Here is a 23,520-nt window from a genome sequence, read left to right as displayed (position 1 = left end):
ACCCTCTTTGAACCTAGCAAAGTTATATGATCCTATGGTGAAAATAACAGTATATAATAGAAATAACAAATCACTGACTAATTGCGTTTCATTTATTTTATTGAGTGAAAACAATGGTTAATGCAGTCTAAAAATAATTTTAAACCAAGAATACCCTGTCTTGATCCGCTTACAGTAACAAGGAAAATATCTCTGTAAAGACAAAGTTAATTTTCTTTCACCCATGTAAGATATTACAAAATGGGATTGAGAAGAGTTGAACTCACGCCTATAGATTGGCAAGAGCAGCAGCCAATTCAGGAATTGATAATTCCTTAGGGTTTCCATTGCAACAAAAAGAAAGTTCTGCTGCTGCTCATCCATAACTGAATGAGACTGTCTCTATGTGGGGCTTACGCTCCCACCACGGTTCATTTTGAGCGCATCCAAAGTTTTTTGCATCTCCATGGTCATTGCACTGTCCACACTCCCTGAAGACAGCTTCTTGTGTGCTTTCTGCAAATGAACCTTGAGCGAGCTGCTGCTCAAACCAGCATTCTTCCCACAAATTGGACAGACTTTCATCATTGGTTTTCGTGGATGCCACTCCATTGAAACCTTCCCATGCTGTTCCCGATCAAGATCCAATAGAATCCTTGCAAACCCATCATTTGGCTGTGCTCGACGGTGAACTCGCTTGAGAGCGTTCCAAGCTTCTAATAAAGTTAAGTTCCTGCCCATGATAGCTAAAATATTTGACTTGATAGAAAAAAAAAAAGCTACAGTCACGCAACATGGTTCCAGTGAAACCTAAGGTTTACTGATATTGGAGGTTGTTTATATAATCAATGTAGCCTTCTATGTTTAAGTTTTCGAAAGTATAAAGCATGACATATTACTTACTTCCGAAGCATCAGGTATGCGATCACTACCGTGGCACTCCTACTTTTCCCTTCGAAGCAATGAACTAAAACCCTTCCACCTATTTGTTCCACATGATCAATAAAATCACAAGCTTCTTCAAAGATACTGCTGATGTTTGAATCTTCATTGTCACATATCTGTTCAATGAGGCATGCTACCAATGTTACGAAAGAAGTTTCCACACAGGTAGTGAAAAACTAAGAAAAGGAATCACAGGGTTGTACAATCAACAACACTTCCTTGGAACCGAGTCTATTGATAGTGTGCAAAAAGAAGAACGCTATTACCATTACCACTACAGTTCTCCACTGCAACAGTTAATGTTTTAGAATTTTTGGTTCAGGTGTATTTGGACTTAAGGACTGATGTCCCATAGAAGAGAAAATAGGCAAAAACTACAATAGGATTTCATCTGGATGCATCAAACAAACCAGGAAACCTTTCTTCATTTGAAACATACTAACAAAAACTAGAGGGGAAGAAAGTGAAGTACTTACGGAAAAATTTTTGTACTCAAATAGGTCAGGGTACTGAGAGTCTGACTGTCCAATTTCATTGGAGCATAAACACAATATATGAGTAATTCCTAAATGCTGAAGTGTGAAAACAGATCTTGCAGCCAGTGCCCCACCAATGAACAAGCTCCTAGTAATTAAAGAAGGTTTCTCTGTATTAGCAGCCTCAGATATCAATGCTATCCTCTCAAGAATGTGCTCAAGCCTAACCTGTATTTTATAATAGCAAAAAAAGAGACAATTAGTATCTTGCAGAAATGCTACCTCAAAACCTAAGTAAAGCTATCTATCAACTGAATAGAAAGAAGGCCAAGAAGTTGAATGAAGGTATTACCTTCAATTCATAAGCATCGACAACACTGTTATTATCGCTTCCCTCAAAAAATCCTGTATTGAAATTGTTCTCCTGGCAAAGTTTAACAGCATCATTTTTAAGCATTTCATTCCATTGTTCCAAATCTCTGCTTGATTCAGCATCAACCTGAGTGCAAAATTGGATTACACAAGGAAGCATTACAAACAAAAGTTTAACCTAGGGAAAAGTTACCGTAATTCATTTTACAAGGCATTGTCCCGGAGTGGAAAATTCCAAACACTATACTACAAAACATATTTATACAACACATCATAGCATACCAGCTACAGAAGTGATCAAAACTCTTTAAAATAATTTTACACTCCCTACAAGCTTGATGTTATTGTTAAATGCCATAAACACTGATAATTGGCATTAATCCTGTCAAAGCAGACTCGGTGACAGGAATCCAAGATATTGTTATATCCTTTTCATATTTTTCTACAAGATTGGTTGGTATAGAAGACTCAACCCATGCATATACTATTATCAAGATAAGACTTTGATGTAAAAAACACACACACACATACAAACACAATGGCATTTCAGTAATTTCCATAAATTGTAAATATATCTATTTTCCCTTTTGAGACCGTATGTCTTATAAAATGACATTCCATTTTGTTTACAAGTATGACAAACCTTGGCAAACTTATGGAAGTCTCGGAGCTTTGCAGTCAAACGCAAGCTCCGAAATGGCTCTCCACTACCTTTGTAGAACTTTCCATGCCAGCCTTCTCGTGACATAGGAGAATTAGAGTCCATGCTTTCTCTGTGTCCAGAAGATGATGACTTTGGAGCCGTTCTCTGTAACTCCGAATCACTAGAATCTGATTGGTTATCGCTAAGGACCCGCTCCCTAGTTGGAGTAGATGGGGAAGGAGCAACTCCAAGGCTAGGATGTAATGGTGACTCAGGAACCGCAAAATCCTCCTTGTCTAAGTCCCCTGATGTCTTATTTAAAATCATCAAAAATTGACGTAACAAGCTATCTAGCTTTTGATGAAGTGTCAGCAGGAATATATGGAATCCCTGCAGATCCCTTAAAGCTGCACGGAATCCACTACGAAATTCCTGAATAACTGAGTTTTTCTCCTTTCCCCGTATATCAGTTGTTTCACCATCTTCTGGTGGCGCAGATCCTAACTTCCCACATGTTATATCATGTAACAAGTTGGAGGAGAAATTAGAACTGTTAAGAAGTAACTCAACCAATTTAGGATAAATTACTTGGTCATTTGCACGTTTTCCAACAGGGGGCCGACGAGGTACACCAGAGTCTATAGCCACAATGGGGGAATCAGAATGGAATGATTCACCGCATGTTGGAGGACTTACTAGGCTCATGTCACTAGATTTTGGTGATACTGTGACATCAGAAAGATCAGAGCTCTGTGATACAAGTCCTTGACTATGAGCACTTAATTTGCTGTCAACTGAAGATGCCCTTCGTTCGTTTTGAATAGCTCTAATCACCCCTGGATGGAATCGCTTGATTGCAGAGTCAAAGGCTTCATCCAAAGAGCCAATATTTGCAGAGCTTGTTTGGTCTGCTAACAACAAATTTGCAGGATTACCACGCCATCTTAGTTGATGGCAAGGGAGTCTATCTTCATTTCTGATGACAAGGTCCAACATCAAGACCCTACCCAGAGCTGCTGCAGTCTCTCTTGAATTAAATGCATTTAAGCTTTCTAACAAAGGGGATCCATGAACATAACTGCAAAGACATGGTTCTTTATGTTCAAAATGCTGCATACAATAATGTAACTATTTTCCTTGGATATCAAGCTCTCCTCTCTAATTGTTCTCAAATTTTACCTAACTATTGTGTGCATAAGGAATCATGACTACTGCGTGCATTAATAATATGATAACCTTGCAGCAATCATGAACCAGTTGCTCCTTCAATGGAGACAACCCTACAATACATTGTTTGATATAAGAATTTTCAGAGCCCAAACTTCTAACTTCTAAGGCTCTTAGTCATGCACCAATCAATGGAATCATATGGCCATAACCACAACCTCAGCTGATTTAATGATCATTACAGTCTAACCAATCCAGGTTTTGTTCTCACCTCATCAGAAAAAGGCATCGGCTGAGCTCTAGTGCCTCCAAAAGTTCTGAACATGTGACTTCACCTATTTCATCTCCTTCTGAGGTTGCTGTAACTCTTGCTTTCTGTGCAGCTTCCTTTATTTGAAGCCACTCTGGGCTAGAATTATGAATTACTCTAGCCTGATCCAGAAGAACAAGCAATCATCAAAATGAGAGTTAAAAAGAAAGGGTAAAGAAATGAAGATAAAACACAAAACGTTCAACAGAGTGTTTGAGGTAAGGTTGGAATTATATACAAATCTGGTAGAATCACAGGACAGCTAACTATAAAGGTATAACCTGAGGAGTCCGGATTCCTAGCCACTTTGCAAACTCATAACCTAGGCGTTCTGATTGCGTGGCCATCCTTGAAGACGCAAACTTTAAAACAGCTGCTGCTTCCTTTGGAGAAGTACCATCAAGCCCAGGTTGGTTGAATAATGCAAAGAAAACAACTCCTCCAGAATTGACAGTAACCTAAATACAGACAACTTAAGATAAATGAGGCAGCGTATACGAATTTAACTAATTAGGAAGTAATTTATCTATGAGTCAAGCAAAGTCTTCACTCTTGCTACATGAACGCATGCCCAGATCTTTGAGCAGACAAAATGCACATGGAATTTATTATACAAACTCTAGCAGTTTGACACTTTCATTGTTTATGAATATTTCCCTTGTATTGGTATCTGAAAACTATCTCATACTATTGAATAAACGAATCCATTTAAGGATATAAGAAAAAAATTATATTTGAAGTTAGATGAATTGGAGTCCCATGTAGGAAGAGACCAGATTAGCAAATAAAACAATAGTAGCACTAAAGGAAAAACATTGAAAGTTCCTTCACTATTAGTAATTTTGCCACCAAATAATTCTGGAATGCTAACATAAATTTGAAGAAAGGAAATTCCACCTATAATGGTTAAACTGTATTACACACCTCAAGGGCTTTATTCTGTTCATCCTCAGAATGTTCAGTGCTACTATTGTGCTCAGTATGGTGAAGTGAAGAAAGCATGTCCCAGGAAAAAGAGCCTGACTCGATGTCCAACATGGCTGCTTTACCGAGTCTTTCCCAAAAACTGGTTTCTGGATGTTGCTCGGTAGGCAGAAGACTTTGTGAATCAATGGGTGATTCTTCTGCACTGAACAATAATAACAGTTAGAATTAAGTAACAAGGAAAAATCTCATCCAGAATAATTTTACACATCAATTTCCTTCTGTTACAAACGAATAGTATTCAATTGTTGGATGGTCAATCATTGGTTATAATCTACCCCACCCCCCCCCCCCCCCTTTTTTTGTGGCTTCTGTCTGATTATCTCTGGAGGATAAAATATTTTGTAAAAACATAGTAATGTAGTAGACAAAATTTAAAGATAAGGATAAAAGGTGATTCTAAAACTGAACATCCAAATCAAAGAAGAACTTCCAAGTTATTTAAATCAATGACAAAATATTAGATTTCCTCTTTTCTTTATATGACCATAGTCGAAATTACAACATGCTGTCTAAAATATCACTACTCCCAAGCTGAAACACCCCCATCTCCCTAAAAGGAAAAGAGGCAAAACCCATGAGGAAATGACTGATAAAAGCAAAGTGGGGTTTTTCAATAAAACCCAAAGCAACCTTTAACACCCACTTCTAAGTCTTAACTCAACTCAGTAGAACTTCAACACCATTATTACTCCATAATTATCAGGGCAATGCTAAGCAAAACAAAATTCATAAATTAACACCATATTTATTGGTAGTGACCAACGATTGAGCTAAAATGAATCAAATGGCATACCTAGAAGGCATACTGTAAAGCCTGTAGGGACGGTTAGGGAAGCCAGAGGATCGGTATTTCCCGCTCCGTTTACGAACCAGTTCCAACCATTGGGTGAACGGATAAGCCGGACCTGCTGTTATATCTCCCAACATATACAATACCTGGATTTTTTTTTTTTTGCGCATCACAGTTTCACATTACTAAGAAATCTTTAAGCTTCTAACAAGAAAAAAACAACAATGGGTTTTCATTTTACCCGGGAAGTAACGGTTAAGGGCAATGAGGCGTCAGGTTCTTCAGATCCGAGGTCAAGCTCTTTGTCTTTCTTTTTTTCCTGTAATTCTTGCATATATAATTTATAATGATCAAAGAAATGGGAATGGAAAAAAAAAAAAAAAACCCAAGATTTCAGTGAAATTCTAAACAAGAAAAATGAAATTTTTTTTTATAATAATGGGTTTATATAGGGGAGCAATGATGTGGGTTGAAACAACAAAAAGAAAAAAAAAAACTTTTTTTTACCTGGAGATGTGGAGGGTTGATGATTGAAGCAGAGGTTTCTTTTTGGGGTTGTGCCATTCTGTTTTTTATTGTTGGGTTAGCTTTGGGGCAAAAAAAGGGTGCTGAGTGGTCAAATTAGAGAAAGAGAAAGCGAGGGAAAAAGGGGATAGGTAGTTTGATTCTGCTTTTATTTAGGAAAAAAGAAATAGATTAAAGATCCCATTTTTTTGTAGTTGGAAATGGGCGGTTGTTCAATCAGACAGTGAAAGTCTTAACTGTTTTATTCACTAAAACTAGTACGGGCAAAAATGAAAAAGTGGGCCGCAACATGGGGTGGCGTTGGAGCCTAGTCGGTTTTGCAGGAAATAAAAGTTTGGGTTCTTTGCTGTCGTGCTTTTTCTGCAATGATGATGGCATTCACGCTCTAATAGTTGGTTTCCAGGCCACCTTCACCAGGTTGGGTCATGCTCATGCAGCTCTACTTCTTGGAACCGTTATCCCATGTGGTCCCCTATATCTTGCACTTGCAAATTACTAATTGTCAGAACCTAGTTTGAAGATGGGTATTCAATTTTCACATGTACCAGAAAATATTTTTGGATAGCATGGAGGAACCTTGGACATGAATTCAGGGCTTTTGACATGCCACAAGAGGCGTTTACTGTCAGAACAGGGTGCTTCGTCTCGCGTTTTCTTGTTAATTCATTTAAATGTTGTACGATCTAAGTAGCTGAAACTACAGAGAATGCATAGACAATCAAGGACTGGTTTGTTTGTAAATTTTAGTACATCAAGATTCCTTCTTTCGAAAGAAAATCGTTAACTGTTATACAGGTTTCATCAATTTTGTGGTGGTCGACAGGAGGCAGAAGATATTGGAGTCTTCTTTTTGGTTTCCTTGACTGCAATTGGAGATTATCTAGATTTCTGCAAGAAAAAGGTTAAAATGATGGAGGGTTGGAAGTTGGAAGCTTTTAAGTTTGATTGTCATGAAAATGTTAATACAAGATCAACCAATTTAGCAGGAAAAAAGAGTACTTTCATCTATGGCTAGATACAAAAGGCACTTTCTGATTTGTCTCCACATCTATTTACAAAAATTTTCTCACAGCTAAGATCAGTTACACTCAACAAAGCCAGATAAAAAAAATTGCACTCAACTTCATTTTTGTCTTTTTCACCGGCATCAGACATTGCTCAAGTATTTTCAAGCAGCTTGACACACCGACTTGAAGTCTCAAACAAATTGTTATGAATACGAACATTGATTCAGAGAACTCCTGGGAGAGGCTTCCCTTCAAGGAATGACTTGAATAACCTGAGTGATCTCTCAGGTTGTGAGAAAGGAGCTTCATGAGAAGCGCCTCTGATTGTGGCAAATGAGAGGATGTTACCATAAACTAGAGTCCACCCACCAACCTGAGAAGAAAAAGTAAAAATCACCATAAATTTCTGTCAAGAGGGTACTATTTTCATTCATTTTAGTCCAAGTTGTTGCTTGCTGCCATCATAAGAAAATCAAATAATTTCCCTGGTTTATTAGTGAAAATACCTGCTTCCCCTCAAACCATACTCTGTAAGGTATAGTTGTTTCCAATCCTAACTCCTTTGCCAGCCCTCCTACCAGGGTGCGGCTGCCAGTCAATGGGATAACAGAATCCTGATCTCCACTGTAACATGTATCAAATTTATGAGCCGCAAAGCCTTCATGATGTGTTAAGGCTATAAAGTATTGAGATTTCATTACCTATAAACCAAGACCGGGATTCCAGCCTTGATTAGTGAACCAACAATAGATATTGTAGGGATCTCCAGGTTGAGCAGCTGATAATCCAGAATGCTGTCATTCAACGCAGTAGAAGAATAAAAATTTACTTGGAAGAAGATTAAAGTCATGACAGAAAATCCAGTTCAGTTGGTTAGTTCTCTATGTTGCCCTTCCAGAGGTTGCTAAAAGCTTGTTTTCATTTTGATATACTTCCTGCTGAAGTAGACTGTGGAAACTCCTATGACGTTTACTTTTAAAAGCAAATCCAACACTTTCCTATAAATAGTTTGGTTCCGACATCTATATCAAGCCTTAAAATAGTTTATGGTTTATAGATGGGATCAAGTTTTCTGCAAGCTTGATCAAGAAGTATTACTTGCTGCAGACATCCCATCTGCGAACTCCAACAAGCCGAGAATGAAGAGCTTTCTGGACATCTTTCCGGTTTAGATAATTCACAATTTTGTCTTCGACACATACGTCTATCCTTTCAGATACTTGCTGCGAGGTAAACCAGAAGATTTTAGTTGAAATCAATTGAGCCATATTGGAAAAATATGCAATAGAATGCAAATATGCAGTTGACGTCGGAGGAAGAGTTACCTGTGGATTTATAATCATTGATTGTGAGAGCACCGATGATATGCAGACATCAAGAGTAACATCATATTTGTCCACAAATTTACTGGTTTCTCTGCTTACTTGGTTCATCACCCTTAAACAAGAAGGTGAAAGGGAGTCTCTGTAGTACTCACTGACATATCGAGAATAGTTGCAGAGAGAGGTGAACATTTTGTAGGTTGAGTCTGATATTAATCCATGGGACCAGAAATATTCAGCCCTTGAATTGAAGTCAGTGGCAAATTCGAGAACGGGATTACCTAGCTGCAAAGTATGAATTCAAGTTGCATGAATTGAAGTGAGTGACAAATTCAGTTTGTTACTATTTCTTTATCATGCAAATTTGAATCATAGAAACACTCACAGCGATTCCCTTCAAATTGAACAGATTCTTCTTTTTGTTGAATTCAACCATAAGCTTTGCAAGTTGAGGAATATAATGGCCTGATATCAGTAAGCCAACAAAAAGTAATACATCAAGATCAATCATCATTTGTATCAAATTTACAGTACGTGAAATTGGAATACATATAAAAAAGTACCTGCATAGCTTTCTCCTGTTATAAACAAAGCCCTCTTCCTGTAATTTGGAAATTTGTTGTACCAACGTTGCAAGAATACAAGATTGTCCCTGGCTACAAAAAATTAAAGAAAATTGAACTTTGGAAGAAAATAGAACACAAAAAATAAATAAGAAATAAATAAAGCCTAAGCAAATGGACGGTTTTCAGTCCTTTCAAACAAACTACAGTATCCCAAGGAAGATGTCGGCAATGAAGTGAACATTATTGAGCCATTAAATTAAATTACAAACTTCATCAGCAGAAGAGAGAGAACTTGGCTAAAAGTTAGTGGTGTAGATGAGCATTTAAAGTTATCTGATATCTCTACCAGTCAAGAAAAAGTAATGAATGAGGTAAGGAACATACCAGTGGTCTCATCATCCACTGCTACATAGGAGGAGCTGTTAGTGGAATAAGAGAACCCCACTCCAATTGGTGTCTCTAAGTATAACATATTAGCTTCTGCAACACCAGATGGAGTTGAAATCTATCAGTTGTAATTGGCATTACCAATCAATTGTAGACATGAGATAAGGACTAGAATTCTGGAGTACCTTTGTTCCAGCTGTAATCATTTATAACAAGAACCTCTCCATTTGGTCTGAAAGGCCCATTTTCAGAGAACGCCCCTACTCCAAGTGAAGAACAACCAGGCCCTGTAGGAAACAAGTAATGCAACGCATCAGACACCCCAAATTTTACAGCACCCACATTGGGAAATTAAAGAATGTTTCTTGTTCATTTCAGTAGTTCACATCCTGTGACTTGAGTTTCTTTATATGTAGTGAAGTAAGAAGATGCAGACCTCCATTCAACCAAAGGACTAAAGGCTTTGAAGCTGGATCTATTTCTGCTTCCACAAAGTAGTAGAAAAGGGCTTTATGCTTCTTGTCGTCCACAGTAACATATCCCGAGAACTGTTGAAAGCCCACACGGGGTTGCCCTGGAAGCCTAACAATTTTGTCAGAGTGAGCTACAGAAGATTCAACCTCCATGAAAAAGCACAGCTGCAGTAATAGCACAGCAATTGCCATGGCTTTCCATGATGAAGAGCACATAGTTTCAGGAATCAGGAGTGAAGAGGTGACCAAGACAAAACACCTAAGGAGTGTTTAGAATGCTGCTCGGTGGAGGACAAGATGGTAACGGTGGGGTACTAAATAAATAACCCGAGTTGGTTTTTTTATCATTACACTTCTAGCTTTTTGCTTGCAGGCATGAAAATGGTGTTGAAAGAGATGTCTGAGACACTCAATGGCTGGAGTCTGCTTATATTTGGGCCGAGTCAGCATAATATGATGGTTTGAAAGAGAAAAGAGAATGGAATCTGGGACCGGATCTGCTTTATATAACAGGTTCTGAAATATTACAGTTATATTGCTTTTGTTTTATTGTGTTTTCTCTGTAGAGTTTAACCACCATAAAATAACCTGTATATCCCTTTTGACTACGGAAAAAAACATAGGGCATGTTGTTCCTTAGAAAGTGGCTTTACAGGATTATTTTCCATTTCTCAGAAAATACTAAAGTATCTGAAAATGACTAGCATTTTCCATCTACTTAAAACAAATCTCACTTCCTAATTTTCTTAGGAGGATGACAGTATCCTGAAGGTTATTGGCAAGGCGGTTCCATGATTCCGTGGTTCTTTTACTGTTTTTTTCAATAAATGGCTGGATTGATAAACTTTTCTTGATCTACAAGTACAACCCCATATCTGTTTTTCTGAAGATTCTGAGAGTGACACAAAGACTGTTCACTGCAAGCGAGATTTCTAGGAAATATACAAGTGCATGATTCCCTTCTGCCTAAATTACTCTAAGATTGTTTTCATCTTATGCCAGACTTGTCTGGTACTAGTATCATGTGTCTTTTACCTTGGAATTTTCCCTAGAAATCCTGTATTTTTCTAGATACATGAGTAAAGAGTCCTTTGATAGCATTATCAAAGAGATTTTCACCGATTAAATTTTTAAAAATTCAATCATAAAACGATATCACCATGAAGAAAATCACTCCCACCTTACTGTCAAACTCATCCTCATAGCATATAGAATAAAAAAGTCTAGTGGATAACAGCAAGTCAGCAAGCAATCTAATCCTTTGCTCACAGTCTTGACACAATTTCTTTATGGACTTACATGTTGATGGATTTGTTCTCATTGGGTTTCTTATAATAATGAGGTCTCTACCTTTTGATTGTTGCCATTTTTTTTTAAACCCTTTTTCAAGCACTGCTCCACACAAGCCACATGTTCCCCATTATCGCCTCAACCCACCTCCCTCTCTTTCTCACTTGCAAAATTACTACACTTCAAAAACAACTGAAATGATCTCATACGCTTGTAAAATGTCAAACTCTTGGTAAGTATACAAATATTGAATATGCTTATGTTACTGATTTATCCACCGAAAGTTATCTAATTAGTAAGAAAATGAATCTATTTTTTTGCCAATTAAGATTGGAAATCTAATTAAATGAAAGATATTTTAAGGAGAAAAAAAGTACAATGGCAATGAGTTAGTTGTGATGGATATATAAAAACTAGAAACTTATTTGACGAATTATTCAAACAAGCATTTGGACCAACCTAGAAAAAGCTTGTTCTGCTTGAAGTGGGGTTTTTTTCCTCGAGAAACAAACAGCAAGAGGACAAATTCCCATCTCTTGTTTAGTTATTTCATGTTTGGTACTCGTTTATCTTGCTTTCCAACTTGCATCTTTCAAAATATTATGATAGAAAAAAAAAAAAAAAAAAACCCAAATCTGAAAATATTTTTCTTCTCCTAAAAGGAGCCCTATGTTCCATCATTGCTTTGCCAAAATGTCATTGATTTTTGGGAATCCTATTTCTTCATTCCCAACCAAAGCAATTGAAAAACTGTTCACTTTTCATTACTTTCAAATATGATTTCATTACCTACTACTACTTTTTAAGGAGAGAAGGACTGGATAGTATATGAATGTAAAGTTTTTAATATACTCAATTCTTGTATCACAAAAATTATTGAAATTAATTCAATATTATCGTAATATATAAGGTTGATTTTAAATTTTTAAAATATATCTTAATCAATTATGTGATAATTTTTTAATTTTATCTGTGAAATTAAAAATTTTCAACAGTAATATATTCAATAATTTTTATAAATATTATTATGATCAATCCAAAATGTTTCTATACAAATAATTCATATAGTAGCATAGATAATTTAATAGGTAAATATAAAACTATAAAAAGGGGGGTTGGTTTGGCACATTTAAAAAGGTATAATGTTATGGTGTAGACTTTGTTAAAAAATTAAATGAAATTAAGATTGGTTAAGGGGGAAGTGGGTGGGAGCATCAGATTTGGAAAATGTGTCTCAATATGATAAATTACAACTTTTGAACTCTTACAATAAAAGCAAAACTCCACTTTCTTCTTTCCATGATCTCTCTCACCTTTTTTTTTGGGTATTAATTTAAGTTGCAGAGTGGAGAAAAGCGAGCTGGCTTTTCTTTCTGTTGAACCCTTAAATAATGTATGCTCCTTTGCCCTTTTAATAAAATACTGAACTCTTAATTTTACTAATCAAAGCTTAGCTTCTTATAATCTTAAATAAAAAAATTCCAAAAAAAAAAAAAGAACTGAGGCGTTTTATTAGAAATTCACGCAGCTGAATCTTAGGATCTTCATTTGAAGCTCAAACATGTATCAAGATCTGTTATACAAGGAATCGTATCGTCAAATTTACAACAAAGACAAGAAAGCAAAAATGTGAAATTTAAGCAAGCTATAGTAAAAATTAATATGAAAAAAAATTGAACAATAAATATGCAAACTTAATATTTGATGCAAACCTATCAAGACAGTGAAAAAAAGAAAGGAAGAAACAAATCACAAAATGTTGTCCAAATCCTTGTGATTTGACAAGGATGCTGCAGATGGCTGGTCAATTTCTTTACGAGATGCTTCCCAAAGCTGTTGTTCAATCCCCAGCTTCCGTAGCTCAAATAAACCTCGATCAACTGCCAGATTGCACATGATAGCAAGCAATGCACGAAATCAGATGTCACTGGAAATGGCACATTTAACATTCATCAATCACTCTTTTCTCCCCCCCACCCCCCCCCCCCCCCAACTTTTTATATTATGGTTTCACTTGTATTATTTCTTTCTTTGCCCAAATTCGTTTTGCACAGCCCAAGATTGAAGGATTTGATAATACTGAATGAAGGTAGCATCAGAAATTAAAATCTATGCCATTCACAAAAATATTTTGAGGTTCTTTACTTCTATGAAACGAAAACACTTTGCTGTAAGATAAGAGACAACTTTACATATAAGAGTCCAACCTAGGATTGTAACATGTTTTGGATATGGCCCGAAACATGTACTGGTTTTTTACTTCTTTTTTTTTTTTTTTTTTCTGAAGTTGTCCCCAGGCACATTTGCATTATTCAATGAGAATGAGGCACACTTAATAAGAAAGTTCAACAATGAGCAATAACAAACAGGCATTCGTAGAAGCATTATGTAAGAAATTCAGAAAGTGGATGGCAGAAAGATCATTTATTGGCTTCCCGTCTTATTTTATGAACGATGAGATCTTAAATAAACATTATGCAAAAAGTTCCCAAAGAGGGTGTCAAAATACTAGCATATCCCACCCCCACCCCCACGAGCTGTGGGGCCTTCTCTTGTTTTGTTAAAAAACAAAAGGAAAAAGGGAGCAAAGCAAAACCAAAATTATATTTGACATCAACTTTTAGAAAATCAGAGTATGATTGTAAAAGGAAATTGTGATCACAGTGCATCCCCAGGCTACATATAGACAAGAAAGTTGAATGATGAGACGTATTCTGATGGAGTTCTTGAGGTCATTCACTCAAAAATTTACCAACCTACACTGTTTTCAGGGAAAAAAACCAATTAAAATAGGTAGGCTTACCATCCACAGCGTCATGTGAAGTAGGGGTCTGCCCACTACGGCTGATCCAAAACTGAAGCCACTCTTCTGCAATATCCTCTTCCACGCCATGTACTTTGGCTCTTCTCCAAAAATATGTTAACCAAGCCTACAATGATTACAAGTTATAAGAACATGAATTTCTGACATAAAGCGAACCTTCTACAGAAAGAAGCTCTAGAGTTCCTGCATGAGAGAGTAAACCTACTCATGATGACAAAACACTACTGCCTTTACTAATAAATTCAGAACTTCATATGGTTTTTAAAAATGGGCTTGCTACCCTCAAATAAATGTAAAATTGTTTAACCAAAAAGTTGACAAGGCCAGATGCAGTTAATTGATGGACAACTTTTATTTGTTGAGATTATTACATTCCTAATTCATTAATAATTAAGTGCAAGAACCATCATAACTGGCTATCATTGCATGGAGTCAATAACATATAGGGGACAAATGATGATCCTGGACATTAAACTCTTATCAAAAGAAAAAAAAAAGTGTTCTTGCTTGCTAGTAAATAGATAGGAGGTATGAAAAAGAGACCAAGACAACTAAAAAAGTCATTAGAGAATGAGAAAAGAGATTTTGCATTTAAAGCTCACATATGACCAACATGCAAAGTATTTGAATGAAGAAAGTGATTAACCTCTTTGAAAAGAACATCTTCTCCCTCCTCTTCACTTAGTTCTGCAGTTGAAAGGCAAAAAAAAAAAAGCATAAAGAGAAAGAACCACTGAATCTTTTTAAACTAATTGAGGCCGGAGTTTTCCCAAAACCAACATGAAAGCATTCCGAAAGATATAATAGTGCATGATGAAAGATAAAGAGTGTCTCTCTTACCAAATGCATCAATCAACTTGGGATCACCTGGTGACTTCGAATCTAAAAATCAAATGAAAGAAATTAAAGGAAAAATATTTCACTATCAGTATATAACTGATTTCCAACAGATGTAATTGTATAAGGGAAAGAATTGCTGGCAAGGAAATAAAAATTTGGCCTCAATAAAAAAAGAAAAGAATTTGGGCACTTTTTCTTCAGGAGGAAACGGTGGGGAGAACTGTCACTAGTTTCACTCCATTTTATTGAGCATCAACCTAAAATGCAAGATAAAGTCAATAAAAGCTGCTAGGCTAGCCACACAAGTGGAAATTTTGGCATACTTCAGAAATTAATTGGGGGAAATATAACTACCAAGAAATTAAGTACATCCAACTAGATTGATTACTCATAAAAAATTTTTAAAAAAGCTTGCACATGACACAGATAAAGCAAACCTGAGATGGATTGATGAAGCAAACCCAGTCGTCTATGCCTGCCTAATGCATGTAGAACAGCATCTTCAACCTGAAACAGCGATGAGTGAAATAAAAATAAATTTATAAAGTAATACTTTATAAAAGTGCACATGAGATATATAAGTAACAATAAAATTGAACTTCACATAAAAGCATAATGGAGGGAAAGAAGTACTACTAAATTTTAAAAATTAATGTGCAAAGCATAAACCATCAAAGAGGTGGCATACATGAATTCATAAAGAAGAATCAAATTGTAAAACATCCAGGAAAAACATAGATACCAAATGACAAGCAAATGGCTCAGAAAAAAAATTTTAAATATTTAATTTTCCTTTAAAAAAAAGAATCAACCTTCAAAGATGCTAATTCCCGTAGGCCCATTTCAACTGAAAGCATACTCTCAATATTTCCTTCTCCTGTCAGATCATTCATATCCCGGACAAGTTTACTCCGGTCTGGATCTCCAGCACCTGAACCAATTCCACAATTTTAATAGTTCAAAATAAAAAATATTTTCAAAAAGAGGAAGTATATGGGATATGGTTAGAAATTGAACTAGCCTCTATCCCAATCCTCTTTTGCCTTTTGTCCAGCAGAAACAACAACTTCAAATGGAAGAGGAGCCAACGCCGACCAATATTCATGCTTTGACACTGCTATATCTGCACATATGCCTGCAAAATCCAGTAGCAATTGCAGGTAAAGCAAATCCTATCTGGTTTTAAACAATAAAATGACAGCTAAGAATGAATGGTATGAGTCAATTTTTTAGGAGTGAAAAATGAAAATTCCACCACCATAGGAACTAAATAATAGGGCTAAGAATTGCTAATACTGGCTGGAAAAATAACAAATTCAAAGCTGGTATCCACAATCTACAACAAATATAGGTTCATTACGAAGACAATCTTAGGTGGACAAAAGGACTAAGAACTGACCAAATCATACATACAACAAGATCCTTGAACTTCATAAATCTTAGGGATGGTCAAAACTTTCATGCCAAAGATGCATTACAACACTAGTGTGGCATCAAATACTCGCTTTTCTATGCATCTTAGTACAATTAAGATGTAGATTATTTCCTCGCTATAGAAGAATGTGATAGTTGATTACCATGCTGTACAGCCAATCCCCAGTAACGTGCAAGCCAACATCTCTTTAGGACAACTTCCTCCTAAAAGTAGATTTAGTATACAATTAGAATTTCAGCAGGTAAGTAGCAATAAAAGTTACTTGAGCATGAATGGACAAACCATCTCTTCCTGAGTCAAAATCATTCTCTGTGTCATTGTACGAAGAGCTTTTGTTTCAGATTCTGCTTCATGGAGCTGTTCCATGGCTGTAGCAGCCCCATCCTTCAAGTTCTAATCAAAAGAAAATCATAGAATTACTTTCTGCATCAACACACTCCTCTGCACCAACATCATTGGCACACTTTACCTCAAGTTCTGAATGAAGGGCAGCAATTTCCTCCTCCCTACCATCCTTTGTCTGTTTTGCAGCCTTAAGAGCAGCCTGCAAGGAAGAATGTTTTTCAGGTTTTTTGTCTAATGAGAAGAATATTTTACAGCTTAAATAAAAGTAACAAAGAACTAAAATTAGCACTTGTGGATAAAGAGCTGGGATGGAGAGAGAGAGAGAGAGACAAAAGGGAGACAAAAAGATATAATCAATATTGTTGTTCCAGGCAATCATCTAAAATAGGAAATATAGGCCAAGTAACCACATAATATTTAATTCATGAGCCAGAAGAAATGAAAAGAAGTAAACTAAACGTGGCCCAACCTATGTTTAGACTCTACTGGTATGTATGTAGTGTTTGTGATCTATAGTAAATTAACTTCTATTCAAAGTTTAATATCCCAGCATAATATAGCTTGCTTTATATCCGAATATATATTGTATATACAATCTCAAGTAAATTAACTTCTATTCAAAGTTTAATATCCAAGCATAATATTGCTTGCTTTATATCCGGATATATAGTGTGTATATGATCTAAAGTAAATTAACTTCTATTCAAAGTTTAATATCCCAGTATGATATAACTTGCTTTATATCCCAATATATTGTGTGTATAAGTAAATTAACTTCTATTCAAAGTTTAATAGCCTAGCATAGCTAGATTTATAGTAAACTAATTTCTATTTATTGGACAAATCATAATATAAGGTAAAATACTATTAAAATGGCAATTAAAAATATAATTAACAATCATGCCCATTTTAGTCAGTTCAAAAGATTCCCCACATCCATGCTTTTATATATATTATATATAATTATAGTACTCTATTTACCTCTCTTTGACGCAAAGCTGCTTCCTTCCTGCAGAAAAAACACTCATAACCATGAGTAGATAATAAATAACACAACTGGAAAATGCAAAATACTCACACTTACCTACTTAATAATTTGGCTTCCAGAGATACACCTTCTCCTAAGGAAGCAACCTGTTAACATAAAATTTAGTAAGCTACTATATGAATGCAGCAAACCAATGAACGATGAATGTATAGCCACTTAGGCTATGCTCACAACTCAAATGCAGAATTCGCTTACACCTCAACAATGTTACTACATGTTCACAAGTTACAAAAATGCTTAACATGAGTACCTGAATACACTTCAAGTATATGCCTATTAAAGGGATTTATGTCAATGTCCCGCCTAGTGGGTGCCTAGACTATAAAGATTCTACCTCATGCATAATCCAGTACTGCTTAAATATCAGGAACCAAGAATGTAAATAGACACATCAAAATTTGGCGATACTAAGTTATCTAAGTGTAATATGAATTATATGAATAATTTCATGCTAAGTTATACAAGTGTAATATGAACTATATGAATAATTTCATATTTCATATATCGTATAATGCTAAGCCCTTTAACAAATAAGCAGCGTTAGAAGCCGCAGGATATGTGATAATTCGAGGAAAGACATCTAAAGTATTACCCAAATACATTTAGGAAATGTTGGATCATCATGTTTAAATCACATAAGTGCCCCACATCAACAACTATGCATAATAGACTAGAAACATTTGATGAAACAACTCAGATGATGCTACACAATTCAATAGGATAAGCCATCCACACTGTGTCAAGCAGGGAAAATAGATCTTGCAGCCAAAGAAAGAAGACTAACGAACCTGTTTCTCAAGCTCCCTAGCTCTTGCTTCAGCTTCCTCACGTCTTTCTTCAGCAGAATGAACCTGTACTACATAGACAGGTATAAATGCTTAATTTCACAGATACCAGAACCATAATAACCAATTTTTAATTCTTTAGGCTGGGATAGTGCACCTTGTCAAGTAGATTCTCATTCTCTTCTTGTAGCATATCAAGCTGCAACATAGCATACATTAACTTCAAATCAACTGCTTCAAGAATAAGATTTCAAGTTCAAATGAAATATATACAAAAAAATTGGTGTAATCTCAAAGGCATGATTACATTTTAGATTATGTAGCTTACAGAACCTATAAAAGATTAATATATTTGAAAGCTGTATGCGTCAGATGTCAAAACAGAAATAGATAAATGCCAGTGACTTACTTCATCACGAAGTGCAGAAGATTCACGCTGATCTCCAGTGTCTTTTGCTTTGAGTTGTCCCACATCAGCTGTAAACCTGCGATACTTTCCAGTAACATAATTCCACTGCTTAAAATCTATTGTCTTACAAAAGGTTGAGCCTTTTTGTCTCCCATTATACAACAATAGAAGATTTTGAAAAACAGGCATGTAAACCCAATAATACTCCACACACAAAGAGAAAAGACAAAAGCAAATGGATGATTATGCATACAGAGAAGGAAGTCAAAAGGTAGAAATTGTCATTTGGCGATTCATGAAAACTTGAAAGTAAGAAGAAAACAGTATTTTAAATTGGTTTCAGAAACGAACGGCAATGAAGATATTAGGTACAAGTACATCAAATATGGATAAACAAGTATATTAGATAATCTACTAAGGCAGAAATGAAAAATTATATAGCAGCAACTGCATTTGAATTGAGGCTTAGGCATTTTTGCCAAAAGATAGAAGAATATAGGTCATAAACAACAAGATAATGGAATGACACCCTAAGATCTACTGGTGATTCAGTAAGAATTATTAGGGTTTGGATCACAGTACCGTCTAAACCAACTACACCAGAAAAAATTTATGATCTAATAAGGATTTTTTTAAGAGATAAAGATGGTGTTTGGATGTTAGAATAATAAGTACTGTTGTCAAACTAAGAAAAAATTTATATGATAGAATATGTAAAGCATAAAAGAAGAGTACTACATTATTAATAGGGTATTAGCATGAAGACCAAGGATATGATCTTGGAAAAACAATAGGACTGCTTCAAGTCTAGATATTCAATAACCATTATCTTTCACAAATACTGATAAGATAAAAATGTGTAATTTCCTAATGGATTGATCCAGCACAATAACAGCAGAGAAAACCTATCTTTGCAGTGGTAGAAGATATATTAGTGCCTTAGTAGCAGGGTTCAGAGATACATTAATGCAAGTGTATTAGAGAGAAATATGTTTCTAATGACAAAATAGTAGTGGCAATATAAATAAATACATTGCGATTCCAAGAAGCTGCTTTGAACTGATACGATTTTACCATCTGTACTTTAGCAGTTGCCTCAGTTGGTCCTTTTACAGCCACAGTATCTACTAATCAGCTGCTATCTTACCAACTCAGTTATTTCTTAAAAATATAATTCTAAGTTTCCTTCTATGGAAAGACTCATCTGACTTGATTTTTCTCTCCTTTCAACTTCAGATTCCACCTTAAAACTTAAAAGCCGCCATTCTCCTGTTTTCTGTAACAACTAAGCCGAATTATGTAGCATGCCACTTATGCAATTAGCTAAAAGTAGAGTGAAAATGACATCATGATTCAAAACAATTATAAAAATGGCTTCATCAAAGGCATGAATATTTACATGAACTATAATATTAAGCATCTATAAAATTCTAAATAGATTTCGAAGCAATAAAATTTCATGAAAGCTAACCTTTTATCTCTGCTCCTATGAGGAGGATCAATCGGAGGAATAGTAACTGGCGTGCGAACTGAAGTCCTACTCGGAGGCAGCAAAGTTGGCGTCGTTGACCGCATCGACCTTGCCGGCCTCCCTGCTGACGTGGAGCGCACCGAAGGCGCATGTTCTACAAAATTCCGACCTAACTAATGGAAATTACAACAAAAACCAAATCAGAACAAAAATTTTGAATCCACAAAAAGAAAAAAGCGAAGAAAAACCTCCCTACTTGACTTCAATTCAAAGTTATTACCGCAGGGGAGGGAGATCTATTAGGCCGAGTGACTGAGAACGCCGGCAAAGTACTGTGATTTAGACCGTTATTGGAGAAGCTAGTAGGTACAGGAGGACCGCCGAACCGGAACCCTAGATCGTCGTCTTCCTCATCGTCGTCGGGGGTCTGTGAAGCCATGACTTGAGCGAGTCGTTGAGCCGCGGCTTTCGCGGCGACGTTTTGTGTGCGCTTGATGGTTGACATACCACCGGCTGAACCCGCCTGCAATCGCGACTGAGGATGCGCTGGAGACGACGAGCCCGAGCTGCTCGATCCTCCGCTCCACTGTCGCCCGTAAACCGGACTCGCTGTCCTCCTCCGATCCATCGCTTTACACTTATATTTACTGTTATTTATTTATCTATCTTTTATTTTCTTTAAAGGGGAGCTAGATTTGGGGGGAGAAAGAATCGGGGGAATTTGGTCTCCTATAGAGAGAGACAGAGAGGAGACATAGAAGGCGTTGAAATTGTTGAAATTATTATGGGGAAGATGATTGAACGACACGACATCGTTTTAGGGGCTTAATGCGGTATTCGCGGGAGAGAATTGGAAGGGAAAATGCAGGGACCACTGACAGCGTGTTAAACTGAGTTGGCGCGTGTGATCCAAGATTTCGACCCAGTGACGAAGGATCTTCGACGGAGAATGTTTTGGCTGCGCGGTGACGGTGAAAATTGGATTCGTCCTTAGCCGCCTAAGCCTCCAAGGTCATTATCTGAGTGCCACGTGGTATGTTCTACACCCTTGAATTTATGATTATAAAGGGCATGTTGTGCTAACATAAATATTTACTCAAAATTGTAAATACTTAAATAAATCCTCAAACTTTATCTAAAAACGCAAATAAATTTTAATTTTTTTATTACATGAAATTAAAATTATATGTTTTTATTTCATTAAAATTATACTCTTTAAATTTAAAAAATAAATGAATAATATTTAATTAACTTGATAAATAAAACATATTAACATCTATTGGATCCATCAATTAATAATTAATAAATCACCGAACACAAAATAAAAATAAATGATAATTAACTTTCTATCAAAAATTCGATTGCATTCAAATAAAACCTAAGTCACATTTGAAGTCCAAATACTAATACTATTTTTCGAATGTGACTTAAACTATTAATTCACTCTTATATACCCAAAAATAATTATTATTTATATATTATAATAAAAAATTGTAAATGATAAATACTTTCGTAAGTAAAAAACTTATACTTTCGTAAGTAAGAAACTTCCATCAAGTCAGGGATCGTAATTGAGACTCAATGGTAAACAACATTTTTGGATGAAGCACATGCCACCGTCACAAAATCCCATATGATTGCTTGTGCCATCCAAAAGTAGAACCGCAAGTAATTATTAATACAGCGACGTGATTTTGCTCTAATTCACCGAAACATTAAAAAAAAAAAAACTTATTTATTCAAAGGTTACATATATATATAATTAAATATGATTAATAAATATAGGTTTGGCAAGATAACTTGTTCAGAAAATGATAGTTCAACCAAAAACTTTGTTCGCCTTAAATTAAAAATTTAAATGGATAAAGTTTTTCTTCTTACTTGTCTAATTGTTATTTTAAAGTATATTAAAAAAATTAACAAACAATTCAAATTTATATATAATTTAATAAAACTAACATTTATTATAATTTATCATGTGACATTCATTATTGATATATAAATTATAGTTTGTGATTAAATTTCTAAATAATAATGCATTAATAAAAGTAGATATGATGATTTTAAGCACAGGAAAGACAATAGCCCGCAAAGCACGTCCTAATCAAGGCGGTCTAAGCAAGAATCCTACGATATTCACTTTCAGCATCAAACTATCTCGAACTTGAAAGAATAGTTGGCTTTTTCTTTCTTCCAGCCTGTAGCTTGTGGAATGCTAGAAACTTCAGTCAATTGGGTCAAGGGTCCGTTTATTTCTAGACTTGGCAACAAGTTTGCCATAGGGCGGCGGATTCGGAAGTGTGGACCTAGCCAACAACCGTAAGAGTTAACGCAACCAAAGAGTTGACTAATTCTGAAGAGCTTCCTTCTAAGAACCCTCCACCGGTGCCTGACCTTGCAATAACGCCTCTTCCATATTCCAATATTATGATATTTATTATGATATATAAATAAAATTTTATTTTTATTTTTATAAAATATTTTTTAAATAAAATTATAAAAATTTTAAATTAAAATAAATAATATCTCATAAGTTGAATATGAATATAATTTTTTTATATAATTCACGTATATATTTGCATACTTTATTGTTGGATAGGATATTGATTAATTGGTAATACCAACTCAATCAAAGATTTTAAATATAATACTTTTGCATATTATTTTAGATAAAATATCCATCATCCCATTATTCTTTTTTCTTTAAAAAAATCAAAATGATTTTATGCTTGCATGCTTTATCAATGGATGGTGTTAATTTGCAACACAAACTCACTAAAAGATTTTAAACGTAATGTATTTGCATATTATTACAAATAAAATATCAACACCTTTTAAATCAATCAATTTTAATGTCATGAAATTTGATATCGTAAAAGTTATCATAGAATTTTAATATAACTAAATTACAATCACAAAATTCTAACTATTTAACCAACATTCGCATCAATTTTTTTTTTTACTCTTTAAAAAAAATTCAAGATAGTTTTCCACTCCATTTTATTCCCCATCTTTAAAACTCCAAATATATTGCATAGACATTATTTTGACATTAAAAATGGTTTAAATGAAAATTAAATCAAATAGTATAGCATAAAAGGATTAATGTTAAAAGTGATTCTTA

At 35.2% G+C, this 23,520-nt stretch overlaps 3 protein-coding genes across 12 annotated transcripts; all 3 read right to left on the bottom strand.

Moving 5' to 3' along the window:
* Nucleotides 1-195: 195 nt before the first annotated feature.
* LOC111291409 (dual specificity protein phosphatase PHS1-like) lies at nt 196-6,635 on the bottom strand. 3 transcript variants are annotated; one of them, XM_089768550.1, is made up of 11 exons: nt 6,177-6,635; nt 5,911-5,988; nt 5,673-5,815; nt 4,817-5,021; nt 4,174-4,350; nt 3,854-4,014; nt 2,416-3,493; nt 1,753-1,899; nt 1,401-1,628; nt 883-1,040; nt 196-712 (listed from the first exon to the last, which is right to left on the bottom strand). In XM_089768550.1, the coding sequence occupies exons 1-11, from the start codon at nt 6,231-6,233 to the stop codon at nt 382-384; spliced, it is 2,763 nt and encodes a 920-aa protein (XP_089624676.1). In that variant the 5' UTR covers nt 6,234-6,635; the 3' UTR covers nt 196-381. The 3 variants fall into 3 exon arrangements, with proteins under 3 accessions (XP_089624676.1, XP_089624678.1, XP_089624677.1); XM_089768552.1 differs by having other exon boundaries at nt 5,911-5,996; nt 6,177-6,206; XM_089768551.1 differs by lacking the exons at nt 5,911-5,988; nt 6,177-6,635 and having other exon boundaries at nt 4,817-5,016; nt 5,673-5,801.
* A 482-nt stretch (nt 6,636-7,117) lies between these two features.
* On the bottom strand, nt 7,118-10,701 carry LOC111291411 (serine carboxypeptidase-like 45). Of its 2 annotated transcripts, XM_089768558.1 has the most exons (10): nt 9,913-10,701; nt 9,662-9,763; nt 9,474-9,569; nt 9,087-9,179; nt 8,909-8,988; nt 8,527-8,808; nt 8,300-8,424; nt 7,903-7,995; nt 7,708-7,825; nt 7,118-7,574 (listed from the first exon to the last, which is right to left on the bottom strand). In XM_089768558.1, exons 1-10 carry the CDS (start codon nt 10,163-10,165, stop codon nt 7,425-7,427), a joined length of 1,392 nt encoding a protein of 463 aa, XP_089624684.1. In that variant the 5' UTR covers nt 10,166-10,701; the 3' UTR covers nt 7,118-7,424. The 2 variants fall into 2 exon arrangements, with proteins under 2 accessions (XP_089624684.1, XP_089624683.1); XM_089768557.1 differs by having other exon boundaries at nt 7,285-7,574; nt 8,300-8,808.
* A 2,045-nt stretch (nt 10,702-12,746) lies between these two features.
* Nucleotides 12,747-21,150, bottom strand: LOC111291483 (coiled-coil domain-containing protein SCD2-like). Of its 7 annotated transcripts, none has more exons than XM_089768554.1 (18): nt 20,677-21,150; nt 20,397-20,569; nt 18,926-19,001; nt 18,674-18,715; nt 18,520-18,582; nt 17,768-17,817; nt 17,665-17,692; nt 16,808-16,882; nt 16,621-16,731; nt 16,481-16,541; nt 15,925-16,038; nt 15,716-15,834; nt 15,341-15,410; nt 14,904-14,945; nt 14,710-14,750; nt 14,043-14,169; nt 12,952-13,166; nt 12,747-12,812 (listed from the first exon to the last, which is right to left on the bottom strand). In XM_089768554.1, the coding sequence occupies exons 1-17, from the start codon at nt 21,022-21,024 to the stop codon at nt 12,955-12,957; spliced, it is 1,752 nt and encodes a 583-aa protein (XP_089624680.1). In that variant the 5' UTR covers nt 21,025-21,150; the 3' UTR covers nt 12,747-12,812; nt 12,952-12,954. The 7 variants fall into 7 exon arrangements, 6 of the variants coding, with proteins under 6 accessions (XP_089624680.1, XP_022739023.1, XP_089624679.1 ...); XM_022883288.2 differs by having other exon boundaries at nt 12,952-13,119; XM_089768553.1 differs by having other exon boundaries at nt 12,747-13,166.
* Between the last annotated feature and the right edge of the window lie 2,370 nt (nt 21,151-23,520).

This window comes from Durio zibethinus, chromosome 11 (genome assembly GCF_047325235.1).
Source record: "Durio zibethinus cultivar Kanyao isolate XHJ-2024 chromosome 11, ASM4732523v1, whole genome shotgun sequence".
In the NCBI taxonomy this organism is placed as follows: domain Eukaryota; kingdom Viridiplantae; phylum Streptophyta; class Magnoliopsida; order Malvales; family Malvaceae; genus Durio; species Durio zibethinus.
The sequence above is the reverse complement of the archived record's forward strand: the minus strand, read 5'-3'. Positions and strand labels throughout refer to the sequence as shown.